Source organism: Camarhynchus parvulus, chromosome 1, assembly GCF_901933205.1.
Source record: "Camarhynchus parvulus chromosome 1, STF_HiC, whole genome shotgun sequence".
In the NCBI taxonomy this organism is placed as follows: domain Eukaryota; kingdom Metazoa; phylum Chordata; class Aves; order Passeriformes; family Thraupidae; genus Camarhynchus; species Camarhynchus parvulus.
Window position 1 is genome coordinate 67,338,404 of NC_044571.1, and position 26,406 is coordinate 67,364,809.

Below are 26,406 nucleotides of genomic sequence, written 5' to 3' on the forward strand. Positions count from 1 at the left end.
TTTACTAAAGTCCAGGTAGACAGTGTCCACAGCCTTTCCCTCATCTCCTAAGTGGGTCACCTTGTTACAGAAGGACATCAGGCTGGTCAAGCAGAACCTGCCTTTCACAAACCCCTCCTGGCTGGGCCTGATCCCCTGGTTATCCTGCATATGCCACGTGACAGCACTCAAGATGATCTGCTCCATGACCTTCCCTGACACTGGGGTAGAACTGTAGTTCCCTGGATCCTCCTTCTGACCTTTTAAATGGGTGTCACATTGGCTAATCTCCAGTCAGCTGGTACCTGCCCACTTGGCCAGAGCTGGTGGTAAATGATGGAAAGTGGTTTGGTGAGAACTTTTGTCTCAGTGCTTTTGTGTGGATATTATCCGGTCCCATAGACTTGGGTGTATCTAAGTGGTTGCTGACAATTTCCTCTGGGATTATGAGGGCTTTATTCTGCTCCCTATCCCAGTCTTTCAGTTCAGGGAGCTGAGTACTCCATGAACAACTGGTCTTACTCTTTAATACCTGAGGCAAAGAAGGGGTTAAGTACTGCAGCCTTTTCCTCATCCTTTGTCACTATGTTTCTGCCTGCATACAATAAAAGATAGAGAAGCCAGTGTTCTTCAATGTCTTCATAAACAGCTTGGATGCAGAACTTGAAGGTATACTATGTTTGCTGATGATGCTAAACTGGGAGGAGTTATTGACTTCCTCAAAGGCAGAGAGGCCCTGCCAAGATATTTTGATAGAGGGCTGAGCAATCACCAACAATATGAACTTTAATAAATGGCAAGTGCCAGATTCTTTTTTTTTCCAGATTTCTGGTGAGCAGAAGTCCCCCATGAGAACAAGGACTAGTGATTGTGAGACTTTTCTCAGCTGTTTACAGAATATTTTTTCTGACTCTTCATCCTGTTTGGGTGGTCTGCAGCAGAGTCCCACTAGGATATCTGCCTTCTTGGCCTTCCCCCTGATTCTTACCTATGCACACTCAATCCAATCATCACTATCATCAAACTCTGGATAATCAAAACTCTTTAACCTACAAAACTATCCCACCACCACTCCTTCCTCACCTGTAGTTTCTGAAGAGTCTATAGCTACTCACCACAGCACTCCAGTTCTTTGAATCATCCGCACATCCCTGTTATGGCAGCTATGTCATAGTTTTCCTGCTGCACAATGGCTTCCGGCTGCTCCTGTTTGTTGCCCATGCTGTGGGTGTCACCCAGTACTGGCAGTGTGTCCCTCCAGAGCTGTCTGGGCAGCTGTGCCAGCTCCGTGCCGTGGAGCTGAGCGAGGCCATGGCTTTCTGCCAGGTGGGTACCACTGCTCCCTGGCTGGGCTGGCACTGCCTCAGCGCCTTCCTGCACACTGCTGAGCCACACCCTGCTCACCAGGGCTCCCTAAGGGCTTCTTTGATATTTGTGGCCCCCAGCCAGCTGCTGTCATGCCAGGTGTGGGCTCTGAAGGCTTAAGGCTCCTTGTTTCAGTTACACTGAGTTAAATCCTTTGCTCCTGGCCCCTGCCCCAGTCACAGGGGATAGGGTGTTTGTATAGGTGTGATGAAGTGAGGATTTTCAGCAAAGGCCAGCACCACTTCCTTTTGTGGAAGTCACCATCTGAGAGAAGGTAAATGTTCATCTTCAGTATAGCTCACTAAGCAAAGCAGCAGAAATTACTTATACAATATATAGCTCAGCAGCTAGAGGAGTTGGTAGTTAAAGAAAAATGATGGGTGGTGGCCTGCTGGGTAACAGTGTAACTAGTGACTCAAATCATGTACTTGCAAGTTAAACGAATGTGTAGCACACACTTCTCTTCAATTGTTAAACATTAATTTGTAGATTTAAACTTTTATTCAGCATCACTGTATCTCTGATATCATAGGAAGGTAAAAATCACAACTGATTCCTCTTTTCTGCATTATTTATTACTTCATTTACTTTCACCATATATTCTCTTACTTTTCTCAGTTGAGAATTTTCAAGCCCCATGACAGCATTGAGCCCACCAGCTTCTTTTGAATAAACTGGGAAATTGTATTACCAGAAAGACACAGTGAAAATTCAAAATGTCAGTACTGACCCTTAATGTGCATAACCAAACATTCATACATACATTGAGCCTCTACGTGAATTTCTGCCACATGGTGAGGTGTTTGGGACTTGCCCAGTTTCTTTACTGGGAAGAAACTTTTACAGCTTCATTACCAGCTAAAGATTTGGATCATTTGTGTTCCTGCCAGTCACTTTGAGGAAAACAAAGAACTTCTCTAAAATCAACAGAATGACCCTGAATTCTGATGTAAGGATGGCTTGACTCATCATCCTGACTTGACCCACTCCATCACTCCTGAACATAAAGAAACATTAGTCCACAGAGAATCAGAAACACAGTTTTATATCAGCTTGACAGAGAAGTATTTTTGTAATTATATTTGCAGTCTCTGCCTATCCCTAACAGCTCCAAGTGCTTTTGTTTCGGAACAAAACTGATAATTTGATTATTGTCTGATTTCAGCAGAGCACTTAAATGCAGTATAAATTTAAATTATTAAATATTCGAATCATGTGAACTAGTCTGTTTTGTTATATTTAACTTCTAAACCAAGAGTAAATGCTTTTAAAAAAGATCATCTATTAAATCAGTATAGTTGGATATATGAGTTCATCAGAAAGAGGAAAGTACCAGAACATCCATATTTCCGACATATAATACAACAGAAGATACTATACCTAATCTGTTTCAAAGAGAGGACAAATACATTTCAGAATCTAGGTTAGACAAGACAACATCAAATAAAATTGACTCTGAAACATCTGGTTTGTTTTGTACAAAACCATAAACATGCATAGTTACTAAACGGCCTAAGCTGTTTCTTTGGAAGGCACCCTAAAAAACAAGGACAGCAGGACAAGTGTTTACAAAGCCAAGGCATATACATTAATCATGGCATGGTAGCATTTTAAAGAAACTATCAAATTCAGAGGGATTATAAAACAGCTGGGATGAATTGTAGGTAGGAACTGTTTTAAATCTCTGGATTCTAGGTCACAACAGAGGCTGTAACACAGGGCACGTACTTGCTCTTGTACTCCTTTGTGTTGCTTTCTCTTAAGGGAGAATCGTGGCTTGTAGAGGGCTGGAACCATTATCTCTTCTTTTATGGAAAGCATCAGTTGGTGCAATCATTTGGGATCTTCAAACTGGGAAGAAGTTTATTGCTGTGACAGATCGGGCAACATATGGAAGGAAGTAAGATGTTCTCCAGAGACAGATTAAGTTTTTGCCAAGGCATTTTACTGAAATTTTGGAAAATAAACAGGTCATTAATTGACTCCAGATTTAGCTACTGCAAATTGTGCAAAGATGCTGCAAACCAGATGCTTTCCCCTATTTGTTTTTACAACCCATTCTATTTATAGATGCCCTTATTTGATGACTTATTTCTTTAATAGAGGGCATTGTTTTACACCGGAAGCCTCATCTCAGTTATGCCAGTAGATGCCTGACTGAAACATGCAAGTTCACACAATTACAGGGATGAAACACTCAGCAATAACATAAGTAGGAAATAAGGAGTAGGAAGAAGTTAACATTTAATTCTTCTCTAGGTTTCATAGCACATAACTGTTTTCAGCCATTGCACATAATTGTTTTCAGCCATTCTCTATGCAGACCCTGCTAGTGAAATAGTAGAGGCAGACTCCTATCCCAAGGACAGCATCCTTAGACTTGTCTTGCCAGTGAAGGTGTGAATACAGTCCATGTTGGCATTTCTCTGGCTTCCCAAGTTGTGTGACACAGCCACTGATGTACCTGTGGCACAGCCACGGATGTACCTGTCAGCCCTGTGGGAGCACAGCTTCAACTTGAACTCCAGATTAAGGTTGGATCCCAAAATGGGAATGTAACAGCCAAGTCAACAAAGCTGTGCCAACTGACAGAGATACTTGAGAAAAGAAATATTCATTCCTTTTCCACTTACGCTTCTTTTAGTTTTCAGAATGCAGGCTCTATTTTATGCTATATCCACAGAGTCTTGATTCATGTTATAAATAACATACGGAGTGAAAAGCATCTGCCCTGACTTGAAAGCAGTGAGTCTAGTGGGGATGCCTTCTAAAAGGATTGAGCTAGTCACACCAGGTTCTTTACAGTCAAGACAGAAATAGGTACTTCTGAAAGCCAGTCCTGTCATCCTGAAATAGATGCGTGAGACAAGGGGAATGAATTGCCCTATGGTGGTGCTTATTTCTTGCCATAATCCTAGCCAAGTGACAGCACCAAAGACCTTCTTGCAGTGACAGACTGGGAAAAGCCATCTCTTCAGCTGCCACCTAAGTGCCTTTGATATGGAAATCAGTGAGCCACTAGCAGTGGAGAAGTTTAATTTTAGAGATTGCAGCTCATAACATCTCTGGCTTCATTTTAAAGTACCTGCTTAAGTCAGCAAAGCAGGAGATGGAGCTGATGAGGCACCTGAGACTTCAGTGGCACTTGTATATGTGCTTAAAGGCACATGTTCTGACAGTAAACTGCCAGTGTACCTAAACCCTGCATAAATGTATTTCTTCATTTCCAGTTTATTCTGGGGAGGCAGATTGTGAATTACACGTCTTTAGAAGACATTCTGAATTCATTGTAATAAAAGCTGCATGATTGTACTTGTGAACCCTAACAGGCTTAGCTAAGCAACAGGGGCAGCAGCCATACAGAATTCATAATGCATGTTTTAAAGTGCATTCTGAAGTTCACTTTTCAAAGTAGTAGGTAGTTATTTGATGTATGAATATCTATTTTTCTGTGTCCTCAGTCAGCACAAAAGTCCATCAGGCTCAGGTATCCTGTTTTTCACAACAGCTGCTACTGAATGCCTAGGAAAGAGTATAACAACATGACAAGTTTATGGTATGACCTCTTAGCTTCCAGGTTTCAATAAATAGTTCTTTGTTGATGTTGTTAACAGGGCTGCCAATTAGGAGCAAAGTAAACGGGAGGTTTATGATGTGACTGTGCACTTCCTAGCTGAGCTACACCTAAGCTTGTGAGACACACCGTTTCCCGTTTGAAATGTTCTGCAGACGTGTAATCCCTCACATCACAATTGCTATTTTAAAATAAGTTATTTTCATGTCATTCCCAGGTGTCATGGTCAGAGTTACCTCTGTGTCACTAGTCTGAGCAAAGTGAAGTGCCACTAATCTGAGCGAAGTGGGAACAAAGTTTATTTTTAAAGCAATACAGACTTGCTAGTGGCTTGAAAGCAAAACATTCAGAACTCCATTTGGTTTTAATTTATCATCCAACCTATTATGTTTGGTAACATATTAGAAACCAGTGAGCATATTATTTTTCATAAGCTTCCCAGGACATAAAAGGAGAAAAAATGACTGAAATACACGAATCTCTGCTTCGCTGTTTTGCAATCCAAGAAGAGAGTGCATACAAAGTACTTTAATGCCAGTTCCAGTCTCAGCTACATACGTGCTAATCCTGAGCACTTACAGGGTATACAATGAATTCTGGCTTGGAGCAAAAGAACTCCACAACATCATGGTCTGGAAACTTCCTTCAGGACCCAGTCTTGCCTTAATTTCATGTCCTTATAGCTAAGAACAGCACTCGCCTGTCAAAATCTGATGGAACAAGAGGCAAAAAAATTGGGAAACATAAAGAGGATAAACCTTCTTCACAGGTCAGGTGCAATTTCAGTTTTGCAATATTTTGTTGCCCAACTGAGATACTTCAAAGAGGTCTAATGTCCAGACTGAGGAAACCAACCTTCCCAGAAAGTCAGAGCTTTTCAAGTGCATTGGAAAATAGACCCAAGATGAGTAGTTCCTTTTGAAGGTTTTGGCCAAGGAATTTTTCCAGTAAAACTGCATTCCATAAACATGGAGCAACACCTTAAGTAGACAACAACAAATGAGGAACACTATGAGGTTGATTTGAAACAGAGCTGTATATTCAGACAGTGGGACGGGGAGAAAGCCTGTGAAAAGGATGTGATAGGATGCCAGGATAAACATGAGAGCAGACAGCAATATTTTCATCACTCTGTAATTGAGAGAGTGAAAAGAAATTCACAGCTGGAATGGAACTTATCAACCAACTCTCTTGGTGTGCCTATTTCGAGCAGAGGGGGAATCAACAGAGGAAGAATCTTGGTAAGTGGCTGCTGGAGGAGGGTGTGCAAGGGAGTGTGTGAGCTAGGGGAGAAAGGAAGTACACCTGTACTGGGGACTGGAGGAGAAGGAAGGAATGTTTGCTGGAAAATAGTTTATCTTGCCTGCACTGCTGAAGGTTCTAGGCTTTTTCTGGCCCTTCCTGTACACTGGAAGCATTGTCCAAAGTCAGGCTATGGGGGAAAGAGAGCTGCAGGCTGCCTGCCCTTTTTTAGAAGGAGCATCATGGTGGCTGGAAAGGGAGCTCTGGGAAGCCCTTTCCTCTCTGTTGCTCCTGCTGTTAGGTAGGTTTCCACTCTGCAAAAAAGCCAACCACCTGCAGCATTATCCAGTGAGACACATCACCTCTGTGGTGTGTATTTAACACAGTGCAAAATGTGAGTGAAAAGAAGTATGCAAAAAATATGGAGTCTAAAAATGAAATGCTTATGTTAGGCATAGAGCAGCTGGTTGCTAGAAGACAGAAAATCCTGTCCAGGGACTTGTCCAGTTCATAAATATCAATATTGTAAACTGTCCCACAACTGTTTTATTGCAAAAGTTCTGCCAGGAATTATTCTGGGGATTTGTTTGGGCTTTTTATTATTTTGTTAATTTAAAAAAATACATATATGTAACTTATACTCCTAAATTTTATGATAGGAAGAAAGAAATAATTTGGGATTAAAAGTTATAGGCGTCATTCTTTCTGTTCCAAACAGATGGGGCTATACAGAACACTTGCTGTGGATTGTGCTAAATTCTAGCTTTGGGTAAGGAATAAGTGATCCATACATGTCTCATATTCCCTCAGCTTCTTTATTTGTGAGCTTGCTAATCAGACACCAGTAGAGCTGATATTATGCAGCCAGATAAGTGTGCAGGTGTGTTGGTCACACTTGCTGTGAGGTGGTGGCTCAGCCTTAAGGCTGGGACAGTAAGCAGATTCTCTGCTTATCCATGATGGTTTTTGTATTGGGCCTTTGTTCTGGCTCTGGTGACCTGGGGAAGGGAAGAAAATGTCATGTGCACCCTGTTGTGCAGGGCATGGACAGGCCCATACCCGGACATTGTGGGGACAGACCTCAGCTCTGTGCTGTATTCAATGCCCCCACTCAGCCTCGCAGCAGCAGCAGCACGGACCTGCCACGTGTCAGGCCAGGTGTCCCCACACTGCACCAGGGACAGTGGCTGCCATAAGGCTTAATTCACTTTGCTTCATTAGGGAGATGGGAGAGGCAGAACAGGTCAGCAGGCTCTGCAGAGGACATCCCTCTCCAGGAACAGTTGCTACCCCACCATAACCTAAACTTCCCCCATGCATCAACCAAAGCCCCAGCTTTCCTGGGTTTCCAGGAAGAGTAACCAGCCAAGGGATGGCTGTGCTGTACCTAGTGGCTGTCCTAGTGCTGATGGCCTGGGGACTGTAGAATAAAAAAGGAGGAATTCCAACTGTCTGTGAACAAAATACTTTATATGTATCCTACAGAGTACTTCCCTGTGTGCAAGGCTGCAGTCCAGCCCTAGAGTCCAGACTCAGCTTATTGGTTAGTGCACATTGCTCTGCAGAGCCACATGCACAGCCCTACATCCTTGTTACCCAGAGCTGATAAGATCTGGCAACATGCATTTAATAACACATTGGGAAATATCTGGCTATCTGCAAGTTTAGGCAATAAGTGTCTCATCTGAAGGAATCCACTACAGGTGTAAGACCATTTTAAAGGGTTTTTATTTTCTCCTTAGCTCATGCAGTTACAGTAGATTCTAGTCTGCCTCTAGTGGACTGATCTTGCTTGTAAGGAAAATTAATCTTCCTACAAAATTGTATTTCCTTCTTTTTTACATATAGGTACCAAAATAGTTAAGAAAGGCAAAGATTACTGTTATCAGTCAGGAAACTGGTGCACAGAGACAGGTTATACAACTTCCTAAAGTCTTCCAGCAAGTCACTGCCATAAGTCCTGTACCCTAACCATCGTGTCTGTCTGCCTTACTGGGCCAGAGGCTGAAATCATGCAACAAGTATTCATCGATTTCAAGGAGCCTGGAGAATTTCATGTTCCCAGACACCAGTCCCCTGCTGCTGTATTTGAAATAGTGTTGCCAAGAATTATTATGTTCTGCCTTGTTGCTTTTTAAAAACTTTTATGAAATCTAACTTTGGCATTGGTTCTCTAGCACAGAGAGAGGGAAAAACTTCCGTCAAAACCAGATCAAAACCTGAATATTTCATCTCTTGCCTATTTGATCATGATAGTACTGGAGTCCTGTTGAAAAGAAAATAAATAGCAAAGCCCTTACCTGAAGTCTGGAAAGGCATGAACCTTCAGCTCAGATAGGAATGTTTGTCTGTGACTGAATGACACCAGCAGTAGGGCTGTGTGGGGATTTACAATGTATTTGGATAACTATAAAGAACTAAGTTTATCTAAACACTTCCTTACATTATCAGTGTGTTATCCAAACACTTTGTTAGTGAGACTGCGAGATTAGGATGTGTTTAAGCCCACCACTACTTAAATGTATTTGCAGAGTTCCTGTGAACCCACAGGAACTTGTGTATAGATTTAGCGTATGGAGTTGCACTAAGTTGAAACTACTTGTAGCTCATTTCTGTCATAATCCTCTCCAAATACTTTAGCAGAGGAGGTCTGCCACCTGAAATGTCTTCCTCTCTTTTGAACTCTATTACCCAGCTGTTGTGGTTTTTTCCTTAATTTACTGTTGAGAACCACTGTCTTTAGGGACTTTACACAGTGGGATGCTGGCTGTTCCTGGCTTGTGAAGAGTTCAGCTAAGGCCAATGGAGTCTCTGTTCATTTGCTGGTGTGGTTTGACTGAGGCAAAATGTTTAAGCCACAAGCTGGAATTTTGTGCTTAATGGCTCTTGCAGAATTTTTCTTCCAGGGATTTTATCCTTTTTGGAGTTCTGCTAACTTCTGGCAACCACGGTATCCTCTAACAATGACTTCCAGGGGTCAGCTATACATATATGGAGAACTGTTTATGTTCATTCATTTTGAACCTACCCCCACTTACCATTCCCAACTTTATCCACTGTGAGAAAAGACCTCATAATTACCAAATGGTGAGCAGACATTTGTAATAGCATAACCACGTTTGTTGGTTTGCACTCAATTACTTTTCCAAAAAGTTTTAAAATCCACTTTACCATTTTTTTGTTCATACTGAGTACTTGTATAGGGTTTTCATAAACCTGTCCAAGACCTGTTTCCTTAGAGATAACAGGCATTAAATCTCATCACTGTGCTCTGTGTTACCTTTAGGGTGGTTTTTGTCCTGTACATTTATCAGCCTTCAAAAGCTTAAATTTTAAGGCCTTTTCAGCCAGTATTGTAGTAAACACCTTCAGTGCATACAACCAATTTCTCTTTTGACTGACAGACTAATTTGGTATCATCATTATATTTTGCCAGCTGATTATTCAGCCTATGTATGGATAGTGAACAAAACAGGTTCCAACACTAATGTCTGTGTGAATCCTCTGGGAACCTTATCCCATTGTGAACATAGATTATTTATTACTACTTTTGTTTCCTGTCTTTAAGCTGTCATTAAACCACAAGTGGTCTTTTCCTTTTTATCTGTGATATCTGAGATTCTTTATGATTGCTTGGTAGAGGGTCTTAGAGGAGCCTTTATCAAATCAGTTACTATTCATTTTCCTTTTATTTAACATCCTGAGCACCTCTACAGGAGAACTGATGAGATGAATCACACTTTCTTGCCTTGACCCTCATCTTCCTGGCTTTTTGCATGTGTCCTTATTTCCATAAGTTTACCTGGGTGGCTGTTCAGTCACCCTGCCATCCTTTTGTTCCCTAAATGTACTACTGTTGTACTCCTGCACATAATTTCTAATCTTCTGCTTCTGTGCTGTGGCCAGGCTTCTGATGTTCTTGTACTCAGGAAGTATTTTATGTAGCAGTACTATTCATTGAACACGTGGGTCTTCAAATGCAAATGGATTGTCCTCTGATGCTGGAATGGGGACACTGTAAGAAAAGAAAAGGATATGATGTACTCTTCAGAAGCCTCATCTCCTGGTTTGAAGTTTATCTTCAAGGGTGTGTGTAAGCCTCTCTCATGCTTAAGAAACCCTGTGTAACAGTGTTCATTTTTAAAACTCACTATCAGACAGTTGACACAGCAGCTGACTTTCCTCCAGAACACATCAGTATCGGGCTCTCCAGTGAAACAATCCTCAGTTGTAATTCCGTGCGGCTATTAGCCGTCTCCATCTCACTTCCTGGCCATGCAGAAATCTCACATAAACTATTTTCCTTTTGCCCCAGATGAGCTGCAGAGCCTCAGTGCCCCAGCACAGCCTCAGGAAGAAAGTCAAAGTGCCATTGAGCCAGAAGGAAGCATTTCTGGCTGCTCTAGACTCCCTGCTGTTTCATGCCCTGTATGAAACAGTTTGCAGCCCATAGTAATCCCAGCAAACAACTCTCAAACAAATGTCTGTGTTCCAACATAAAACATTTTTTCTAAACAGCAGGCAATGAAATTCTGCTTTTAAAAGTCCTGGTCTCAGAGATAGGATTCAAAACATGAAGTAAGTGACAGCTTCATCTTAAACACAGCTTTGGCTTCCCCGCATGTGAAATTTTTCTCTTCTTGAATTTGAGAAAGGAGAAACTGCCTGTACTTAGTACATGAGCTGCTGTGCTGGTATCTCTAAAGGCAGAGACAGGCAAGAAATATAAAATGTGTGGTTAGGATAGGGATATGTGGATAGGACTTCAGTATCCAGGATATATTGCATATATAAGGTATTAGAGTTAGGCCATAATCCAGCAAACTGAACTATTCTACCTGCAGAATTATAGAAGGGAGTCCAGAGATCAGAAAGTTGAAAGCACATGCCTGAGTTTTTTTCTTCTGTGACTTGAAAACAAGAGTTTCCTGCTTCTTCTAACTACATGTCACTAATGGTAATAACAAATGTGCTCCTCTAGTGGATAGGAAACTGTTTTGTTCTCATAGAACCAGTGCTTTCTAATGAAGAGAGGCTGTCAAGTTGCCATTAAATTTTAGATGTGAAATAACGAGATAAGTGCAACTAACAATAAAAGGGAAATGGGTCACTTCGGGAAGATCAAGTGGCTGATTACTGTGTGAGAACAGCAGGTTCAATCCCAGCCTGGAGCACTCCACGCCAGGTACAACATCACAGACATATTTCACAGTTCACTGGGAGGTGTGCGTTCTAAGATGTAAATCAGCACTCCTGACTATAAAATCAGTTTAGTATTTATATTTATATCTTTATTTCTATTTATATCTTTATTTATATTTTTATAGTAATGGAAACGGGAAATTGATGTTCATCTCAATTTATCCTCAACTACCCCACAGAAGCACTGCCTCCTAGAGTAATACTCTAAGGCCAAGGCGGTGTCTGTTTTCTTGCCCAGAAAAGCCAGTCATAAGTAGATTGTTAAAGTAGTTTGTTATCAAATATATTTTGGCATTTCTAGAGTACATTGTGTTGTTTTCTCCAGCTGATGTCAGTGGAAAGTGGCTTTCTCCAGCTCGCAGTGAAAAGGAAGCAGATTTCCAGTACTGCTTGAGATACTGCAGTATCCATGAGCAGCCCTGGGGCAACCTTTCCTGCCAATAGTTAATCCCTTTCTCACACCAAATGCCATTTCAGGGAGAAAAGGTGTCAGAGAGACATAAAAATCAATTAACAGAAATGAAGTGTTGCAGTTCTGCCTGTGAATGCATACAGAGAGGAGTATGACTCCTTGAGCTGACTTTGCCAGTTATACTAAGTCCATGCAGTCATCAGAAACGTTGTGCTATATGAATAAGCCTTTAGTTAAAGATTCCTGATATCCCATAGTATTTCAGTATCCCTCAAGTCACTGATTGTCACTTTAGATGTGACACATGGTTATTACACTATAGATATCAGTGTGGACATTTCTGATTTGTTTTTAGAAAACCCCACTAATTCCAGACATGGTTTTAGGAAGGAATCTTCTTTCCTGCATGGATCAGTCACAACATGGGAGCGTGGGGTTGGGTTGTCATCTCATGGACTGTGCTTCTGTCAAGACTGGCAGCAATTTCAGGTGGATGCTGGAGCTCCCTCCCTTTACATTTCCTTGTAAAATGCACGAGGAAGCTTTTATTTTGAAGTGCTTTTATGAGATGCATTAGCATGAAGTTCAGTGTTGCTCTATTAACTATTCCAGAAACAGTCTGTAGACTGAGACTGAAATATTAATTAGTGCTATTATATAACAACTTAGACCTCTCTAGTACTTCTTGTCTGAGACGTTGATGGCCAAAGGATTTTCCTTGTCTGAATGACACATTTTTGAAAATAAACAGTGAGTGTCAAGGCAGTCACCAAACAAGGATACAGTCATTTTAAAAGTATGCAAGGAGGGCTACTTCTTTCTTTCGCCATGCACAACTTCAAGCACAGGAGCTTTCAAACAGGCACCACAAGACCAGCTAACTCTTGTTGTTTCTTGTTTTATTTGACTACTATGCAAGTACTGGACTGAAGCCAAAGAATTCAGCCTCAGCGCAGGCAGCACTCGTCAGCACCGAGCCTGGGGCAACCCTCTGGCTCTGAAGTTGTCTTTGGACCCTGGTGTCTGAGAGGAAAGTCATCATTCAGCAGCAGAGGCTTCTTATTCTGTCCTTTGTGACCTCTGAGATGAGTGGCTGGGAAGCTGGCAGGGCAGCTCTGCCCTGTTGCCTTACCCCTTGGTGAGGACATGGGAAGGGATGGGCAGCCACGGGGGCACTGAGGCTGGTAATCTGCTGTCTGTTACAAGCATATAACTGGGTTTGCTGATCCCTTAGTGGACGTGTTCACTAGTATATACACCTTACTTTGGCTCTTGCTGTGGTTTTTGTTTCTTTGGACTGGCTTTTGAAGCATTGCATTTCTCTTTGCTTCCTAGACTTTGGAAGTATTGCAAGGAAGAATGCAGAATCCCATTAGCTAAAAAAAGTCAATGCATTTTCCAACAGAAAAAGAAATCCTTCTGAATATTTAAGCAGAGTAGTATTAAATGTTAATACTTGCTTTACATTAGCAATGGCATTTTAAAAATAGAATTAGATCAAAGAACTGTAGATTAATCAAATATGAATTTCCCTGCATGAAGGTAATGTCTCTTTGGATAAACACTGTGCCTGTCATTGATGTTTGAGAGTCTCTGGGATATTTATTCTGAAAAGATGGCAGCAGAGTGACTGACACACTGGCTTGGCAAGCTGGGGTAGGAATGGGAGCCATCTCTTCCCTGCTGTTCAGGCTCTTGCTGCTCACACCTGTGAAGCAATCCTTCCTCTCCTCTTTGCACAGCAAGGCAGAGAGGAGACTGCTCAGTCCTATGCCTGGCTGCCAGTGCCCAGCCCTGTTTGGGAGTATGGATGGTAGTGATGCTGTGTCTTTGCTCTTGAGTTTAAAGTCTCTGCTTAGAGCCTCAGAGAAGACCATGCAGGCATACCTGGAGCAAAAAGCAGCACGTACAGACCCTGCAGGTGCTGTTAAAGGTAATAACAGGTAATGAAGGCTTCCAGTCTACAGCATTCATTTTAAATTTCTAGTACCTGGAATTATATTTCTCCATTTTATGGCACTGCACAAGTCTCACACTGATGAGGAATAAAATTCATAAGGTGTAATGAGAACAGATTGCATCACAGTAAAACCATGTCCTAAGGGGGTTTGCATGGAGCAAAATTTTAATGAATAGTTGTGAACAAGAGCTGTCCTTCCCCCTCTCACGCTTAGGTGACTATATCTGCCCTGTTCTCTGTGAGGAGGTAGGTCCCAGGCAGTGCCACCTGATGGTCCTGCCCTGGTCAGCATCTGTGAGGGAGTGAGAGGAGAGCTCCATTGTACCATGGCATGTTGTGAGATATTGTTGGCCTTAAGGCTGGGGAACAGGACACAGACAATAATGTCACTGCAGATGGATGTCCAGGTAGAGTTTGGGAGCTCAAGATCCCCCATGGGTTGGGATGGGGGTTGAGCCCTTGCTGCCTGGGGCTTGTAGCCACTCCAACAGTGTTGTCAGCTTGACACTGGTCTCATGGGAAGGGGCATGGAGGTGGCAGCATCATTCCTGAGCTGTGATTCTTAGAAATCACTCATTTCCCATAATTATTAGAAATCAGCACACACTAGGGGTGTATTAATACAAAATATTGGTATTTTAGAATATAATGAAAAATTATTTGACTAGGAGGGCGTTTTCAGTATATTTTCACTCAGATTTGCTGCCCTCCTGCTGATAAAAGTGGCAATGTTCTGTTTCCATGTGATTAATTAAATAGCATCTTCTGCTAACTGAGTGGTTAATAGGTGAGGATAGAATGAAAACACATGCCCCTCTGTCTGTTGAAAACAAAAAAAAAAAAAAAAAGAAGATGTTATGGCAAGGAACCTGAATAACAGAGAACACCTCCGTCCACTTTCCCTTTTCCAGCCTGTGACCAGTTCTTGGTAGCATTAATGTTAGGGACTCTTGGGTTTTGTTTACTGCTGAGTGGCTGCTGCTAGGTGTTGCTGAATTTTTTTCATCCCAAGGGCTTCGCTTGTTCCAGTGCTCCTTGTACCGTGTGGTTTTGGAGATTCAGACAGCCCTTCCGTAAACGGACTTTTTTCTTGGCAAACAGGGCTATGATTTTTAGAAAAGTAAGCGAGGGCATCATCTCCAGTGATGAGTCAACAGCTGGGCAGCGTAGAGTAGAGGAGAAAAAGGTTTTCGGCAGCCCTAAATACTCTAAAACACGCATTTTCGAACGACTTCAACTATTTCTGCTTTCTGAAGCGGCCCGGTGCAGCCCCTCCGTGCTTGGGTAAACTCCAGCCAGCCGGGGAGCTGCCGGGACAGGCTGGGGCTGCTGCAGGCTGGGGCTGGGGCAGGCTCTGCGGGGCTGGGAAAGGCTGTGCGGGACTGGATCGGGACAGGCTGGGGCTGGGGCAGGCTGTGCGGGGCTGCGGCTGGGGCTGGGGTTGTGTGCCGGGCTGGAGCAGGCTGTCTGTCCGGCTCCCCAGGCTCACTTCCCCAGGCTGCTGTGCTGGAGCGATTGGCCCGCGCGGATCATGTGGGAGAGCCGGAATCCCGAGCTGTAGTAGGTCTTGGCACTCCTTTTGCGTTTAAAGCGCTCGCTCCTCGCAGCTCCCTGGGGCTTCGAGCGTCCCTGCTCTCCTTGCCCTGATTCCGATCAGGGGGCAGCGGCGATGCTGAAGCAGGTGCCCCGGGCGGCGGGCACCGCCTGCTTGTACCTGAACGCGGTGTCCCCCGAGGGCCAGGAGCTCTTCTGGCGCTGCGATCCGGCCGCCCGGCGCCCTCCCTACAGGACCAGCAGGATTCTCGCCCGGCACCAGCTGGTGACGAAGATTCAGCAAGGTGAGTTGCTGGCAGGAGCGCTCCGCAGCCCGGCGCTGGCACAGGGTCTGCAGGTCTGCTCTTTCGTAAGAGAACAGGTTTTAATGCCTCGTGTTTCAGGCTCGTTTCCTGTCTCTATTCCAAATTAAAGTGGCTAGAGACAGGGCTTGAAATAGTCATTCATACCTGTTTCCACACATACACACATGCACCGACCACCAGGAGACAAATGCTAGTGCATGATTAGCGATTTAACTAAGTTACCTTTTAATCATAAACTACTGTGGCATCTTAGGTGGTGAACTTCGTCTTGTCGGACTGTCTGAGCAGTTACTGGCTCCAGCCCATCTGCTCTGGTGGCTACAGGTCGAACCTGCCCATGGTAACCCACAAAAGAAGAATAGATGGTCACCCAATTAAAAAAGAAGCAGAAGTCCAGTGCAACTGGAAGAAGGCAAATGGGATAACATCCTTTGGAAACAAGTGTGTGTAACTGTCAGGGCATTAGAAAATCTGTCACATATCCTTAAAAATAATTGCTGACTTGGCTTTCCACAGCTGCTTAAGCAGTTATCTAAGCAGTCATTACAAATGTATTGATTTGTTTTTTTCTGAATGTCTGTCTATGGCACTAAAGCTAAATGCAGATTGGCCCCAGAACAAATCCTTTGGCCTGTGCACACAATTTAAAATCATCTTCACAATGGCTAATGCAAAGATAAAACCCCTAACCAACTGTACCAATTTTTCTGGATTAAAAAGCAAATCAATACACAGTTTTGTATTGATCATGGTTTTGTATAGAATCTTGTTTTCAAGAGCACTGGTTTCCAAAGTGGATGTGGTCCTACATGCAGAAAAATGTCACATTAAAAAAAAAATCCTGATGATTAAAGCCACTTTCTGGACAGCTTGCAAAAAGGTGTTTGATTCTGCTAACTAGGGGCAGGCATGGAGATAACATCATTCACTTTCATATCTGGCAAATATCACAGCAATTGGTGTGAGGCTTTGACCAGCAGCAGTTAAATAGAATGGCTATTTTTGTGTGTTGCTTTCCAGTAAGATTCTTTAGATCTATGGCTGTCAAACTCTGGCAGAAGTACAGAATATAATGATGAAATTTTATTGCATTTATAAAGAAAACAATGCATAATTCTTTGGCTACGTTTAAAAAGATGAAAAAGATAGTTTCTGTGGCAATTGGGAAAAGGTAGTTGTTTGCAAGGCAGTCTCAGGAACTGGTCATGTTTGAAGGATACTGGTCCTCTCTGCAGCTCTGATTTCAGGAAGGATATTATGTCATTCTGTGTACCCAGTGTATGGCCTGGATTGAATGGAAAGAAAGGGTAATTTATTTCTCTACAAGTTTATTTGAAAATGTTTTGGGTGCAGTGCTAGTACCAACTTAGTGTTCAAACAGCATTAACTGAGGATGTGGTGGATTAACACACCTCTTCTACCTGTCATGGTGCTGTTTAACATTCTCTCTTGTAACCTGTAATCTGTCCAGGACAGCCAGGGCTGCCAAAGCCAGCCAGTGGTGCTGAGACTTTAGAGAAGCTGCATGGTGGGAAGTTTCAAAGTTGTAACTTTTCTTCCTGCAGCTTGTTGCATGGATGGTCAGTCTGTGGTGCATGGCCTCTGCTCCTCTTTCACAGCTTTCCAACCTGTTCTGCACAGAGCTGTGGAGATTATATTTGTATAGTACCTTGATCATGTGATGTATGTTACTGTTCAGTATATGAAATATTTATGTATTTTGGGTCACTAAGAATAAATGCATCATTGTTTTATTGATGTAAACTGGGGACAGGATCCACTGTTGGTCGCGTGTCAGTTCATTAGCAGTAAGGAAATTATGTGTGAGATAGATGCTGATGTCTGACTGTAAGCCCATATGTAGGCAGAGTCACATCTAGGGAAAAACCAAGGCACACATTTTTTTCTACAGTGCCCTAAGTTATGACTTATAATTTTCATACAAATAGTTCTGTTAGCAATACCAAAAAATCTAAGCCTAACTAATATAACACAGTTTGAAACCTCCAGTTTATGGTTTGGATGAAAAACCTAGATCCATCAATCCATCACAAGACTTTCACCAAGTTTTGCTGGGTCAGCATGTCACTCTCTCTGCTAGCTTTGTTCAGACTGTAAGCAGTGTGAGGGTGCTGGATCATTCCCCATCCTCTTCACAGAGGGTATTGGAAGAGTACTCTAAAATGGATGGAGTTATCAGGCTGTGCTTTTAGAGGTGAATGACTTCTACCCTATTAACCAATGGGATTCATAACTAGCAGAGTGCCACAGAGAAACTTATCAATAATATATTGAAAAGTAGATTAGGAGATGCAAGATGAGAACCAAAACTTGCTTTCAGTCATTCAGTTGAGTAAAGTGCATAAATCATTATTTAGTTGCTTGAATTTGTGTATCTTTGAGTCATACATTTTAAGGCCATTAAGACAAAGTAATTGAGCATAGCTACCCCAATTCTTGTGTTAGCAGTTCTCCAATCTAATAATTTGAATTGTGGCCTATGTTTAGAAAAAGATCCAGCCTGCATTTTAAGATTGTTGGAATGGTGAATCCTGCCTTGTTAATCACTTTGCTGAAAACAGATCTGCCACATGTTTAAGTGCTAAGCTGCCCTGGGGCTTGTTTGAATACCTGCTCTCTGCTGCTTACCCAGTTATTTTTCACTTGCTCGTTTTCAGACTGGAGGCACCTGAAGTAGGGTTGTTACATCAGGGAAATTTTTTCCTTAGTGAATGGAATGTTTTACAAAATTACAACATATCCAATTTACAATGTATAAAGCAGTCAAAGCTTCCATTCCTGGTCAGTAATGCAGTGTGATACAAAGTGTTGCACATAGTGCTAGCTTTTCAGCTATTAGCTGCTTGTACTGTTCTAAACTATGCTAATTTACACTATCATGTCGCAATACAGCTTTTCTTCCTCTCTGAAGACACATTTGCTGAAGACTATTTCCTTTGTATTTTCCTTTGGTGTTAGTTAAAAATAAACTAAATGAGTCATTAGAGGAATTATACTATTTAATCATTTCTAAAAAGAAAATTACCACAAGGGAAATGACAGGAACCAGACTGTTATTTCAATCAGATCATACTTTTGAAAGTCCTAAATATTTAGTTCATGTACACCACCAACTCCTTCAGGCAGAATTATGAGGCGGCCTGTGAATGTGAGTGGTAATTATCTGTTTGGTATTAAACAGGTAATTTCAAGGCGTGATCTTTTTGATGATTCCCTTTCCCCCACAAGGCCATTCATTTCCACACTGAAGGGGACACATGCCTCAGCGTAAAGGAACAGGGTGTAGCATGCTTGGTCTGAGGCATTTATTCAAACTCTGTATGCAGTAACTGTATGAGAATTCATTAACTATTACTCATGTTTTCTTTAAATAAATAAGGTGGTGGCTTTCAAGAATTTATATTACATGAGTCACAAAGTTGTTATTTCTTTTACAGTGCATTGCTAAACTCAGTGCAGAACAGAAAATACAAAAAGTAGCTGTAGGTAAAAAGTAATGAAGAATTAAGGCTATACCCTGAAAATGTTCAATTGGACTGTGCAGTACAGGTAGAGTGTAAGTGAAGGTGAATGAAGCCACATCTGCCCCAGCATAGACAGGCTGGTAAAGAAATGTTCCCTTTCATCTATAGTAAAATTAGATTCTTTGCCTGCACATTCAGTAAGACAATAATATGAAGAAACAAATGAAAATAAGACAAATTCCTATTCTCAGTGAGTAAATTCCTGCCCACAGTGTGTAATGTCCTGTGATTTGTCTCAGTTTATGTCCACAGGCAAGAACAGTTGAAGGAGATTATTTGATGAAGCGATATTAAATCAGACTTACAACTTTTCAAGGCAAACTCTCCATTCAACACTCAGCAAATGTTTTATATTCTTATGGGTTGCAATTTTAGTTTTGATCTTGTATGTCTACTATTATCTTTGGTCACCTGGATTTGTCTGGTTTGAGCAAGTTTTAGAAGTGCAAACAAATGCTCTTTTCTGTCTTATAGTCTTCTCTTTGTAATTAGTTCAAGGTGTTTAATTCTTCTATTTTACTAAGCACGAGTAGAATTTGTGGAAAGTGTTACAGAGGTATACAAGTGACTTGGAAAAAATGATACAATTCAAGTGACTTAAATTTCAACAATTATTGTACCATAAGAGATAATACGCTCTTGTATTCAAAAGGAGAACAGGGAAGTCATGTAGGTGAAAATGCTGCAGTCACAGGGTGCATTAAAAAAGCTCACATAAAATTCCTGGTATGCACACAGGTGTGGATTACAGGATGGGAAATGGGATACAATTAAAAAATTAAAGACTGTGAGTTTGGCCAGACATACAAAGAGGACAAAATACAGTTGTTCAGGCAACCTGAACCATAGCCTTTCTCATGTTCTGGATGCTGGCCACTTTACCTGCACATGTTTAAACCTCACTGACTGAACACAGAAAAGATTAACTAACAAGATTCAGCCTTGGTGGTAATGATACAAACACCCTCACTTAGGTCATCTCTGACCAGTGCTGGAGGTCTACTGTCTCTTGAGTCTGTAAGCTGGGAAGTCAGGGCAGCAGCACCTTGTAGCCACTTTTCAGCCCCTGGTGCCTCCTCATGTGGTGCTTCTGTCTATGCTCCAGCCCAGACACACAGGAGAGGACAGAACTGGGGCTGGGATTGCCCAGAGCACTAGGAGGAACATCCTTAGCTGCAGAGACCTTTGCAGACCTCAGCTGGGACATGGTCCACCTTCCTCCACCATTAGATATGTGTGAGGCGGGTGTGTGCTGACAGCAAAGGGATCTTTGGGTTGGTTTTTTCATACACTCTTTAAGGTCCCTTAGAAACTGAGACCCTATCTCACCTGAAACTTCATCATCATCTTTTCTTCCTTATACCCGCTTTCCTCAAGTCCTTAGATCTAGACTTGAAGAAACTAGACTTCCTCAACTAAATAATAGGATTTTTAAAAATACTTTTATTATGTACTTGTACTCTGAAATGGTTGAAGTATTTGTGGTAAACTTTAACACAAAAAATGTGAGCATCCTTAGAGGTATTTATAGGCTCAGAGTGCCCTGAGATGTGTTTATATTAAAAGCAATATTGGTATAAAAGAATGCAGTCCAGCTAATTAAAGTTTTAAAAAGTTCTTCATAAACAACAGGACATTTAAAAGGGAGAAACCTTCATTGGAGCCACTATCTGGCAAAAAAGTTCAAATATGTAACTAGAAGTGGACTGTGTGGTACTGGAGATTTGATTCAATACTAGTGACTATTTCTGGTCTTAAAGCTTCACAGCCATGAAATGTCAAAGGCACTTCAGCTGACACATGCAGGTTGGATACCAAAAAGTAAATCTTGGCTCTTCTTATAAGTTAGGAGACTTTTACTCTCAATTTCACTGAAAGCAGGATTTCAGCCAAGGTGAAATCTTACCTTGAGGCTTTCTTATTTTGAAATTGTGAAATGAGCAGCTGTAGTTGTGCTATATATCTTCTGCACTGATCATGGAGGAGACTGAATTTCATATTAACCCCATTGTATAAGTAAAGGCAGTAATATTAAAAGACATTTAAGTCAATATATGCAAGATTTATGCTCAATAAATGAATCACTAGAGTAATAATAATCAGAAGGGGAATTAGTTTAAATTTAGAAGGAATGATAAGTCACTGTGGCATATAAAATGCTATATAACAGAAGTAAAATGGAAATTACTCACAATAGTTGATTAATTAAGAGAATATGTATATAGCATTTTTGTTACTCAGTTTCTTATATCTGTATTTATACAGAAATCTCTGAAAATAAAGTGCAGTATTTGTACCATGAGCACTGTAAATGTTAATTTAAAAAAATCTGCAGTTTTACGTTCCAAACAGATACTATTATTTCTTGGCTGTAGATAGTTGTGTGCTTTTAATTTTTATTCCTGTGCAAGCTGTGTAGTCAATGATAGCATCTTAGCCTCACTCATTTTTTTAAATCTTATTCTTATCACAAGATATTCTCAGATGTTTAATTGCACTTAAACAAATATATGAGCTGTTTCATATAGGGCATCACATATGTTTGGACTGGTGCCTAAGGGACTGGGCAAACAGGACCCTTGTTACTAGGTTATGAAACAATTGTCTGTAGTTGGGTTTGTTACACCTTTTAATAGCTGCTTTGGGGGTAAATTGATGAATTACATGTCCTGTTAGCTTGATCCAATATAATACAAGTTGTGTCATTTCTTATTTATACTCATTTTATAGATAAATAAATGTGAGCAAGTGAGAAACCCCTCATCTTTGTGCCTTGTGGTGTACTTTTTGGTTAAAAATCTGAGGAGTTTCCCCTTTCAGGTCCAGTTTAATGGGTCAGAGAAGAACACCATAATATGGTGGGAGAGAGGAGGGCTCAAGCACCTTGAGCTGGACTATTTAGAAGCTGTTGAAGAGTAGACAGTATTATTCAGAGGACTTGGGAGTATTTTGGCTTGGCTGAAAAGGATGTGTGTGACTCAGTTTGAAAATATCTTGTGCGTTTTCGCCTCTCATTTGTTACAGGACCGAGTTTAATTCTACGGGGAGAAAACAATCCCTCCATAGCAGTTCAGAACACATGGGATTTTGACTAATACAGACACAGGGATGAAAATCCTTGCGATAAGTTAGGTAAACTTGACAAAGTGACTTGGTTTAAAATAATGGGCTGTGCAGTACATCTTAAGTAAATACCATCTGCCAGGCATGGAAACTGCCTGCCTGGAACATACCAGACATTTTGCTTTCCAGTCAAAGCCCTTTGCCAAAGAAGGACTCACTTCTGCTACTTACTCAGATGAACCTTCCCCTGTGCTAAAGGAGCAAAATAATACATCCTAATAATGTCAACTGGTACTGTTTTAATGAGGTAGATGTTATAGGCCTTTGGCAATAGTTGTGCTCTCTTTTAATTGGCTTTTGGTTGAAGGAAGGTCTGTTTGTGTGAGCAAAGTTTTCAGGGTTTGGAACTAAAATTTCTATCTATTTATTGTGATTTCTCTCCTTTAGTCCCAATGGCCTAGAGGGTGTCTGATTTTTTTCCCCCTTAATGTGTCACTAGTGTCTTTCATGGTTTGTTTATATTATTGATTTTGCCATGCTTGTTTCTAGTCCTTCACCACTTGAATGGTTTAGGAATATGGATAAAAGCAGTAAGTTCAAATCGAAATCTCTAATTTAATTCTAGCTTTTATCCTCTTTAGTCACAAACACACACCCACTGGCATCCAGCACCCACCAGACCTGCCATTTTCTGGGAGATTTCTCAGCTTCCGTCCTGCAATCATTTGCAGGAAAATACGGCACCCTCAGCTTTCAGAAAAGGCAACACAGCTTTTACTGCTGAATTGGGTTGGGAAGTGAGGATGGTGGTACAGACTTTTCTCCTGTGTAACACTTCTCTGAAAAGAACTATTGCTTCTCCAAACCCCTTAGTACATGCTGAACCATGTTGTTTTTCCCTAGATCTCTGACAACACTTCCCCCTTCCTTATTGCACGTATCCTTTGGGCCAATTACTTTAGTGTCCATTTATCCACGTTATTATCCAGAAACTCCTGCTTGCAGATATTAGGTGTTAACACATCGCCTTCCTGTGTTGGTACAGCAGTAAAATGTCCCTCTGAGTCTGAGTGGGCATATCTGTGCTGCTGAATAGAAAAGATGGGAGGGGAGCTTGAAGTACCCCCCAGGCTGCAGAGCAGATTCTCTGGCTCTGTTCTGGGCTTCTCCAGCTGGCTCAGCTCAGACTAAGCCCCAGAGAGGACTAGTTATATTACTAGGTAGTGAGGACATGAGGTGAGTGATGCCACTTGACCAAAAAACAAGAATCAGTCTGTGTTTAATTTAGCAGTGTAATTGTAACCCCTCTTGCCACTGCCACAGAAGGTGCAAAATGAAGAAAAACCTTGCTCACAAGGTCTAAAGATCCAATATTAAAGTTTCTACAGTATTATCCTCCAAAAGAGGTAATACAATTTTTAATGCTTGAAGTTTCTGATGAAAATATGCAAAAGTAAATATATGCTGTCATGGAGTACCTTTTCATTCCTGCAAAAATGCAGAAATAAATTCTGTTAAAAAGCCAAGTACTTAAGTAATTTTTATTATATCATACTGTGAAACAGACATTTCCTATTAGCTAACCACACTCCCATCCTTCTCCTTTTGAAACCAGTTTCCCAAATCTGTGTAAGGTCAGAACTTGCAAAAACTATTCAAAATAATTAGATCACATTGCTGATCCCAATAACTGCAACATCATCAAGTGTCCTTCCAAAAGACCCAGGATTTGAAAAGGGACCAGAGATGTAAGATGACTCTAGATTTGAGGAGGAAGCAGTATCTCTGTCAACACTCAAATGGCACAAGGGTGCCATCTTTCATTCGTATGAAGGGCACAGTCCTTTTCCATCGCTTCAGCTTCAGGAAACACAGAATGTTTCATTTTCCCTAGTCCCCAGCTGATATGGGAGTGGGAGTCTGGACAGGACAAGACTCTCAGAGCCACACAATGTGGCTTTTTCATTATATATTTGGCAAACTTTAATGTTCTGCAGGATGAATCTAAGTTTTGTGTCTTTAGTTGCATCTGATGGCGGCAGCTGAATATCTAATCATTTTGTAACTTCAGAGGTAATGGCTTTCTCTTCCTGCAAACATTTATCTGAAGGGAATAATGTAAAATCCAAAAGTTAGTGCTTGGCACAGAGGGTGAGGCAGTAAGTCCTTGGCTTTACATTTTTTTCCTTTTTCTTTTCATTTTTACAGCTATATTTAGATGTATTTCTGACGACATTTTAAAACTGCCACCCTGTCAGCTTCACTTTGTTAAAAGTGTGGCAGTCTGCCTAGGTCTTATCCAGAGTTATGAGTTTCTTGTCTCTTAAATTCAGCAATATCTGTCTTAAAAGTTCCTTCCAAATCAACAGACTGAGATATCAGAATACTTTTTCCAAAACTTATCATTCGAACTGCTGATTCTGCATTAAAGCTAAACACCCTTGCCAAAACCTGAGCCATGGCAGCAAAAGCTGCATTTCATACTACTGCCTGAGTGCTGTAGCCTGCATCAAATAATACAGGCACTGATTCGTGGCCAGGATTGCTCTGTCTTCATCCAGTGCTTCATGCTGAAAGCTGGAGCTGTCTTCATTGTGGTGATGGCTGATCAGACATGGCATTAGTGGTGCTACCTGGGGAGATGAGTGGCTGCAGTTCACCCTGAGGCCATCCCTCCCCAGCAGCCCTGACATCCTCCTTGAAGGGCCATGGGTGCCAGCAAGAGGCAAAGGGGTGCCCTTGCACTTGCACATGGGACAATTGTCAGTTCAGACTAAGAAAGTTCTGTTTACCAGCAGCTGCTGAAGGAAGGAAGAGATTTCCGGTGACATTTTAATTCCCTTTTATGCAGAGCTATTTTTAGACAGTCCTACTGCCAGTCATATCAAATTCTTTGTGTCTTTTGAATTTTCACTGAACTGCATAATAAGCGTTTCAGCTCCTTGGTGCATAATGGCAGTGTTATTTGCTGAAAGTCTTATTATTTCGAGTGGCCTCTTATCTGAAGATCAATTCATTAGTTCTGGCCTCTGAAGTTTAAAATGAAACAATTGCAATTGCTAAAGAAAAAATTAAATTACATTTTGTTTCAGTAATACTTATTTTCTCTAATGTTGGGTACTGAAAGTCTATTTTAAGGCTGACAAATCAGATGATCCATACATATTTCTGGGCTGTAATCTGACCTCTGACATCCACAGCTTGTCAAGATGTGTGAGAGAACTGGACTATCACTGAGGGAAATTTAGTTCCTTTTCTGTTATTTGGTTTATCTTTTTAGTCAGAGAGTGCAAACCAGTTTCCGCCAGATTCCAGATGCTCATGGAAAGCCACCAGCAATGAGAATGCAGGGACAGGTCATTTAGGTTACTTAGCTAAGTTTACTCAGCTAAGTAATTAATTATAAGTTACTCAGAAGTGTCTCAGACCTTTGAAGTTGCATTGTTCTAGCAAGTTTTGGACCATTTCTGTGGAAGACTTTGGTTAAGAAAGTTGCTCTATTGCCGTTGGATTCTCATTGGGCATGGGACCTAAAAGTTGTTGTACAAGCAGGAAGACAGTTTTCACCTGCCACCAGGTATGATATTATGTGAACATGATATCATAATATTTTCTGTAATCTGAAGTCGTGGAAAATCCCCCATCTTGCGTCTTTGGTGAGGATCAGTATAAAGCTATCGGCATTTTCATGGTTGCTCTGCAGAGCCACTGACTCCCACACTGGCAAGGCTTTTTACAGCTCCATGGTGCCTGTGAATGTTTCTAAGAACAGAAAGTTTTCAAAAACACTGCCAAGACCAATAGAGAGAGCTTTTAAAATGCAATCTGAATATATATAGTACACAGAATTTTAAGGATAAGGACACAAGTAGTTGAGTGAGTAGCTTTTCTTGTTCAGCAAAACATTTCCGTGACCAGAATGCTTTCTTCCTCCTGAGCACCTGAAGCTGACAGTTGAAAATTTTCTGGTTGGTTTTTAGAAAACTTATGAAAACCCAAAACTGTAGAATAATTGTCTTAAGTGAATATTCAATAGACATAGCCACAATCCATTTAAAGTGAATCAAAAAAGTGCCACTCATTTTTTTTTTAAGTATTCCTTATTGACTCTGTAGCAGCTGGAAAACTATAGCAAGTTTTAATTATCTTCAGAAAACAAAAAGCTCCCACCAACACATGCTGGTTTTTATCAGCAGCTGTTGTAT

The 26,406-nt window shown here is 41.3% G+C and overlaps 1 protein-coding gene across 3 annotated transcripts in view; it reads left to right on the forward strand.

Moving 5' to 3' along the window:
- STARD13 (StAR related lipid transfer domain containing 13) overlaps positions 1-26,406 on the forward strand; it is a 286,631-nt gene that overhangs the window by 156,160 nt on the left and 104,065 nt on the right. The window contains exon 1 of one of the 3 annotated variants that reach the window (XM_030960836.1): positions 15,192-15,572. The exons of the other annotated variants lie outside the window; for them this stretch is intronic. Coding sequence (XP_030816696.1) covers positions 15,404-15,572 — 169 coding nt within the window. The 5' untranslated portion in view covers positions 15,192-15,403. Of the gene's footprint in view, positions 1-15,191; positions 15,573-26,406 lie in introns of those variants that run through there. 3 annotated transcript variants of the gene reach the window in all.